The sequence below is a fragment of the Abrus precatorius genome, unplaced genomic scaffold (genome assembly GCF_003935025.1).
Source record: "Abrus precatorius isolate BTA unplaced genomic scaffold, Abrus_2018 Scaffold3, whole genome shotgun sequence".
In the NCBI taxonomy this organism is placed as follows: domain Eukaryota; kingdom Viridiplantae; phylum Streptophyta; class Magnoliopsida; order Fabales; family Fabaceae; genus Abrus; species Abrus precatorius.
In genome coordinates, this window is record NW_020874373.1 from 9,276,685 (window position 1) to 9,284,059 (window position 7,375).

Consider the following 7,375-nt stretch of genomic DNA (forward strand, 5'->3'; position numbering starts at 1 on the left):
TGTTTTAATACTTTTTTTTGTCATATAATCACTTATAATGTATGTTAATAGACATCAACAAATAATTCCAACATACTACCATATTCATTAACTATTTAAAAGAGCCGCCAATAATATTGAATATCTTATAAGGCTTGAGAAATAAAACGAGGAGCACGTTAATTTTTTGTTTTTTGTTTTTTTTTTTAAAGGAGGAGTCCATGCACATATTTTAATATCTAGGTTTTCATTGATAAACGTAGCATGTAGCACACAAAAGTTCAGTTCTTTTTGTCTTTTTTTGCCGAGCCTAAGACGCTCAAGCTCGTGCGGACCATTGGTTCTACCATTTCGGAAGTTTCTGGACTAAACAATTTGATTTTATTTTTTATCTTTTCATTTTTGGCCGGAACAGAAGGATATATTAGGATCATAATAAAACCTTATTTGTTTTTTGTTTTGGGGTTTGTGGAAAATATTTAGGATTTGAGGTGCAAGAAGGGGGATAAGTGTGTATGGGGGCGTGAGGGAGGGACGAAAGGAGGAAACTTTTGGCTACAGAACTGGTCTCTTTAGCCGGGTTTCTTTAAAAAAATGGTGCAGAGTCTGTGTTTGATGGCTTCTCATGGTTACCCTCCTGGCCTTGTCTTACAGCAAGAACTGAGCTTGGCCGGTAGCAATATGAAGGTAACGTCTGCAAGTTGAGATTTTGCTGCTTTTAGATGAATTTTGCGGTTTTTGTTGTATTGTAATAAAGGATGTTGGCGTATCGTGTTGTGAATACGTTTTTGCAATATTAATATTAAATTATTACTGAATGGAATGATTTTATACTGTAATATGAGTATATTAGGGCTTAACCATGGAACTGTGACTATCTAACCTTGATACGACCACCCTAGAATAAGAGGTTATCATGTAATCTTTCAAACCATCCTTATTCATACTTCATCAAGGTTGTCTTTGAAGGAAGGAGGTTGGAGGAGAGAGTTGATTTTTTTATTTATTTTTTAATAAATTTAGAGACTTATAAAATGTTTAAGTAAAGGGATGATTGATATATAGCACTTCATTTGTTTGATTTAAAAAAAAAAAGTTGTCAAACAAGGGAATGCTTACATATGATAGAAATTTCCCCTTCCTACTCTTCAATTCCAATTTACCCTTGGTTTTGATAGCGTTAAAATTTCTATACTGACTAATAATGGATCAAAACTAAGCTAATAGTAAGGACCCCCTCAAAGTAGTACTTTTTTTTTCTCTCTGAATTTTGAACTCAAGACAGGTTTACATGGTTCTGCTACTTATTGTTTGTATGGTTACTTATGGTAATGTGGCTTAGTAGTCTGGGCAATTGTGTATGCATAAAATTATAAACAATTATTTTTTTCAAGACAGGGCTGCTCAACATTATTGCCTTCTACTGCAACAAAACCAGATCTGATCAGATATCAGGTTCCATGTCTTAAGCCAAGTCCACATGGGGAGTCAAGAAAATTCCCAAGCGAATGTTTTGATTACAATAAGTTTGTCAATGTTGACTTCTCAGCTCAAAATGCCGTGCTTACTGATGAGCAAGGTATGCTTCAGTTTAGCCAACCAGTTTTTGGTTATCTTTTTTCTATAATGTTAGATAATTGTTTTATCATTCCCATGTATTGGTCGAAGTGTAGAATATGTAAAAAGCTCAATAGTACTCCCTCTACCCACCTTGTCTTGTCTATTCTTTATGATTCTATCTCATCTTGTCATAGACTGGTCATGTGAAACTATATCACATTTGGCTAGCTAAACCACTTCAATTCTATCTGTGGATGTGATGGTCCTGCAATACATTTCAAATTTCAACATTCTCTAATTGCTTTGTGTCTTCTTGACTTCCAAAATCTCATTGAAAGTTTCATCATACAATTGGGGAGAGTTTGTTTTTGTCTCTGTTTATTGATTGTGCATCTTTCCTTCACATTTTAATTTAGTTTGAAGATATTAAATCTGATTACCAATTATTTAGAGTAATCAGTGAAGGTTGGGTTGCTCAATCAGATGTTATATGTCACTAAGTTGCCTCGTTGATGTAAAAAACCACCAAGCAGATGACAGGAATATGCTTGACACCTTTTCTTCTGTCTTCATTTACTGACGATATGGATGCTTAAGATGATTGTGCTGTTAAATCTGTTGTGTTTTTATGTTATGTACATTATTCTGATTTCTGAATAACATTATTTTTCTTTGGTTGCAGCAAACTGCTCAAATGCAGTACTTTTTGGTTTTGGCATTGTTGAAAAATGCACTAAGCATGATAAAATTTTAAAGTTCCTAATGTCTGAGACTGCAGAAGCAGGTAGAGATGGAGCAAATTTATCTTTGCTATCTAACTTGATGAAATTGCAGTCGTCAGGCATTGGTGAATCTCAGCAATCATTGTCATCTCTTATCTACCCGCATAGCAACTTCAACATCCGGAAACCTTTGCTGTATTTAGTTCAAGATTCAGCCCTTTCTTCAAAAATCACGGTTCATCCAGATGGTCAGATCACATTTATGGGTTCTGGGATTGAGTTGAAAGATCTTCTTACTGTAGTTGCTGAGTCATACTTATCACAAAGATCACATAGGGGTGAAAAGAGATCTATGCTTGTTCCACATTTTAGTAGGTATAAATATATTGACCATCTTGGCCTGCTTAAACTTCAACCAATTAAATGAAATTCTGACTGTCCAGACATTCAAAGGACTATTTTATTTACTTAAAATTCACTTTTTTTATAACAGAGTGAAAATCTAATTTTTGTTTTAAATTATATTGATCTTTGGATTAGCATCCATCATTCACATAATTAGATTTCAACATTGAAAGATATGTCTCTTTTCTAGTATATTGTCAAAATATTATCCTTCTAAATGTTTTAAAATTACCAGAATCTTTACAGGCCTTAACACTGTTGACTCTAGTGTATTATTTATGTGACGAGAAGTTCAAAAATCATGTCCACAATTTGGAAAATTGACTGTGGATCATTGATATAGGGTAAAGAATCTTAGGTTAAATCTGTAGCACTGAAGAAACTAGGAAATGAAATAATGGGCAAGGAAGTTTAAAAGATCAGCCAGAAAAGAACTGTCTTCTTGTAAGAAGCCTTAGGGAAAAAAACCTTAAATCTGAATTATTACCTATTAAATCCTTTAAGCTCCTTTGTATAGCATGAAAGCCCGAGTAAAATGAAATCCTAAGACCGATTTAATCTTTATAATTTAAAGTAGCTTGAATAAAAATAAACTAAAAGGCATAAATAACAATAGTACACTACAAAAAAGTCTGTGCTACAGAAGCATAAAGTGTACTTGCACTAGGGCAACAGTTTAATTATAATTGATCCCCTTTGTCTTGTATTAACTACTATGCATATTTTGTGTATTCATACAAGTTACACAAACACAAAAGTTAAATATACATTGTTGTCACTGGCAGAGTTACTTACCTCCTGTTTCACTTGCCTTGGCTGGGCTACAATGCTAATTTTGGAATAATTTTATCAAATTAAATATATTCTTGGGCCTTATACATGATATTCATTTTTAATTTGGTCCCTATACGAAAAAGTTTTCATTTTAGTCCTTATGTGTACAATTTTTTTTTTTGGTCCTGGCAGTTTACTGCTATTATAATATTGTTAGTCGGAGTTGTAACACTGAAGAGTTGTATTGATCAAATTAAAAGTGAGTGTTAGGAATGGAAATATTTTATCTTTGGTCCCCATTATGTAACAATCATTTTCAATTTCATCTTTATACTTCATAATAACTTCATACCTAGTGAGATAAGACTGGTTGTTGTTGTACTTCATAGTAACTTCATGTCAATCTCATTTTGTTATAATGATAACAGACAATAGGGATGATGATGAAAATAATTGTAGGACTAAATAAAGAACCTTTTTTGTATATGGACCAAGTTGAAAATGAGTCTCATGTAACCCGCAATGCACTTTAACCTTTTTATTTATAATAGCGGAAAAATGGATTGCAGGGACAAAAACCTCTACTATCACTCCAAATGTGTTGAGTTTCTGTTTGTTTTCATTTTTAAGATTTTATTTTTCAAATAAGTTTGTGTCGTATAAATGCATGCATGGTAATTATTTAGAGGGTCAAAGTGCAAATCTTGAAGGCATTTGTTGGGTGGCTCTCCTAGTTAGCAATTAGTTGTCACAACTGACAATGCCTAGGGGATTAATCTCATTGTAATTAATGTGTACGTGTGGGGATTCCCAGTCTTTGACCATTAAAAATATTAATATCTGAATGGTAATTACAAATGAGTAGAGGAAAAACACTTTAGTACTTATATACAAGAATAATGATGATATTTAGAATTGTGCAAATTACAGAAAAATAAAATTTGAGTCATATTATGAAATTATGAAAAAAAGTGGTTAAACACAAATTAAGAGAAGAAATTAAGATACTAGAGAACCAATTTGATTTTATGACAAAAAAGTTTATAACAAAAGCTATATATCTTTTATATAAATTGAAAAAATGCTGCTACAAAGTTTAAAATTTACATATGATTTTTATTGATTTAGAAAGAAAAGAGATTCATGTAACATATATTTGGGCTATACAAAACATGTATAATAGAGTAATTATAAGTCTGAAAACTTTTGGAGATGTATCTAAGAACTTTGCTTTGAGTCTTTACTTGTTTAATTTAATGTTAGATGTGCTTACTAATGAAATACAAAAGAAATTATCCTTAAATGCATGCTCTTTATGGATGACATAGTATTGATTAAGGAATTAGAAGAAGTTAATTCCAATGTTTAATTTGTACTTAACAAACATGACCTTTCACTTTTCATTCTCCTAATTTAACAATCTATTATTGTTAGCTTTGTATTAAGGAACTGACTTTTGCTGAGATTCCATATGGATAGGGTGGATATTGGTGAAGCAAAGAGCAGAAGTCATTTCTCCACATTGAAGGATCAATCTATGTTAACTGCTCCTTTAAGGAGGTAATCAGAAAATACTTTCCCTGAATGTGTTGACCTGTTTATTGACTAGTTCGTGCTCTGCTTTTGAACTGTAAAACAAACAATATGTCACCCTTGTTTAGCATTTAAATCGCTGAGCATTGCACTTTCTGTACTGTGAACTTTAATAGTTAACAAGAAAAAATACCTGTTTATAGCCAAGTGGGGTTGGGAATAAGTATTCTTTTACTCCTCCCAACCTCTCCCATCAAGAAGTTGTTTGGAAGGAGGGTTTTGAGGAGAGAACAATTTCTTTTAATTTTTAAATTAATATAATTATATGACATTTATGATAATAAATAAATGATAAACATATTATGTTTTTGCTAATCTATCATTTTATATCTTTAGTTTTGAAGTTTTATCAAATTAAAATATACTTATTTAAAGTAGCAATGTTGCCCTTCCCAGAGAAAAAGAAGAAAAACATCAAGGGGAACATGAGTTGCATTGGTAAATCTTATTTTAGGTGCTTCTTCAAACCATTGAGTCATTATTTAGGCTGCTTCATTGCCAACATCTAAGTTTTTGAGGATTAGCTAGTTGAGTTCAAAATAATCTGTTTGAGACTATACTTGCTGTTTAGTTGAATTGGTGGTTTAAATGTATTTTCTTGTTCCTGTAATCAAGCACAATCAATGCTATACAGGGAAAAAGTGCTATTGTATATTTGCATTTAGGCTTTCTCTCTTGTTTGACAAAGGGGGGAAAAAGTTTTTTTGAAGTTTGGTGCAGAAATCAATAGAAAAAAAAAACTATTCAATGAAAATATTTTTTTAGAGCACAAGAGATCATTTTTCAAAAACAAATTTAATTCAATAGTTATGATATTTTATTTTCTAAGAAACTGTTTTAAATTGAAGTTATTTTCTAGGTAACGGGGATTTTAATGGTAAATGTTTCTCTGGAAATAACTTTTTATTCAAAGAATTTGGACATTCATGCTATTCTATGTGAAACAAGTGTGGCCTTTTTGTAAGGGCAGTAGGGCATTTTATCTAATGAGGGTTTAAACATATACATCACTGTTTTGCAATTTATTTTATTCACATTTGAGATTATGGGAATAGTCCATCTAAACTGATATTTAGAATACTTGCCTGATGAGAAAGGGTTATTATCTTCTATAATTTTTTATTTTTTTTATTGACATTATACATTGGTGTGGATTTTGATCATGCTCATTGTTGGGCTGCATTATCGCTTTCATTTAAGTTGAATGTATCTACCCATTGTGAATATCTTCATCTACTGAATATTCAATGCTTGTAGTAATTTCTTGCATTAGAAATGTATAAGATTAATGCTTCTCTCATGTCTAGCAGTCCAGAGAAAGTCAAACTCAAGCCACCACCAAGAAAGAACAAAAAAGTTGGTAGGGAGAGAGATCTCTTTAAGAAAAACAGTTCACATGCATGTGAGACCCTTCTGTCCCTGATGGTTAACAAGAAGCAGTGTCCGAAAACCGCAATTATCTCGCTGAAGAAATCTGGCCCCAAGCTTCCTGAGCTCCTGACACAATTTTCTGCTTGCATTGCTGGTACTGGTCTTGCTGTCCTGCTATCTGTAATGTGTAATATAGCTTGTGGAAGGGTTCCCTTTTGTGCTTCTAACTTGTTCAACACTGGGTTCGGATTTGGGTTGGTTTGGCTTTCTTGGGCAGTAAATAAGCTAAGGGCCACCGTTGTCAGCATCAGCAAGAATGCAGGAAAGTTGGGTTTGAAAGAAGAGAAAATGATGCAGAAACTGGATAAGAGCTTAAGAGACATTTACTATAGCGCTGCAGCATTGCTAGCAGTGGTTGTGCTAAGGTTTGCATGAGTAACATCTCCAAAGATGTAGTTTGAAGAACTGTATATCATATATGGTTAATTGAGTAATGCTCAGTTATTTCTGGTTGGTTTGATGTCGATAGTGATGAATTTGGGGTGAATCAAATAGCAAAAGCAGACAGTAAGAGCAATGTGTCAGAAGTTAATCAACAATCGGTTGTAGAAGTTAATGTTCTACTTCCAATTAACTCGGGAGGCATTGTTGGATAGCATGTAATATAGAATTTTGGAATGGAATCAATAAACTTAATTTCTTATTTAATTTATTGTTAAAATTAATGTGCTGTCGAAATAATTACTTAGGTTAAAAATAGAACAACGTTTGCTCCTATACCCTACTAAAAGCTCTTGACCACCATTACCCCGAATTGGGAGGTGCAACCCACACTTGCGGAGTCCAGCAATAAATCAACAAAACCTGTGAAGTGGGGTTACAATGATAAGCCAAATTCTTTATTAATGTTTTTAAAATTGGACGGGTGAAAATGTTAATTCATAGTTATGGTTCCATTCAATATTTAATTT

The 7,375-nt window shown here is 32.6% G+C and overlaps 1 protein-coding gene across 6 annotated transcripts; it reads left to right on the forward strand.

The window, feature by feature from the left end:
* The first annotated feature begins 262 nt into the window (after window positions 1–262).
* Window positions 263–7,116, forward strand: LOC113861385. 6 transcript variants are annotated; one of them, XM_027494176.1, is made up of 6 exons: window positions 263–666; window positions 1,378–1,558; window positions 2,222–2,636; window positions 4,920–5,000; window positions 6,344–6,558; window positions 6,682–7,116. In XM_027494176.1, exons 1-6 carry the CDS (start codon window positions 574–576, stop codon window positions 6,837–6,839), a joined length of 1,143 nt encoding a protein of 380 aa, XP_027349977.1. In that variant the 5' UTR covers window positions 263–573; the 3' UTR covers window positions 6,840–7,116. The 6 variants fall into 6 exon arrangements, with proteins under 6 accessions (XP_027349977.1, XP_027349972.1, XP_027349974.1 ...); XM_027494171.1 differs by having other exon boundaries at window positions 4,905–5,000; window positions 6,341–7,116; XM_027494173.1 differs by having other exon boundaries at window positions 6,341–7,116.
* The last annotated feature ends 259 nt before the right edge of the window (window positions 7,117–7,375 follow it).

What these genes read in the sequence shown, in the direction of transcription:
- LOC113861385 (XM_027494171.1), top strand. Translation starts at nt 574, where the DNA reads ATGGTGCAGAGTCTGTGTTTGATGGCTTCTCATGGTTACCCTCCTGGC. An exon ending in TGGCCGGTAGCAATATGAAG is followed by an intron (nt 667 to 1,377) that starts GTAACGTCTGCA and finishes TTTTCAAGACAG; the next exon opens with GGCTGCTCAACATTATTGCC. An exon ending in CTTGTTCCACATTTTAGTAG is followed by an intron (nt 2,637 to 4,904) that starts GTATAAATATAT and finishes ACTTTTGCTGAG; the next exon opens with ATTCCATATGGATAGGGTGG.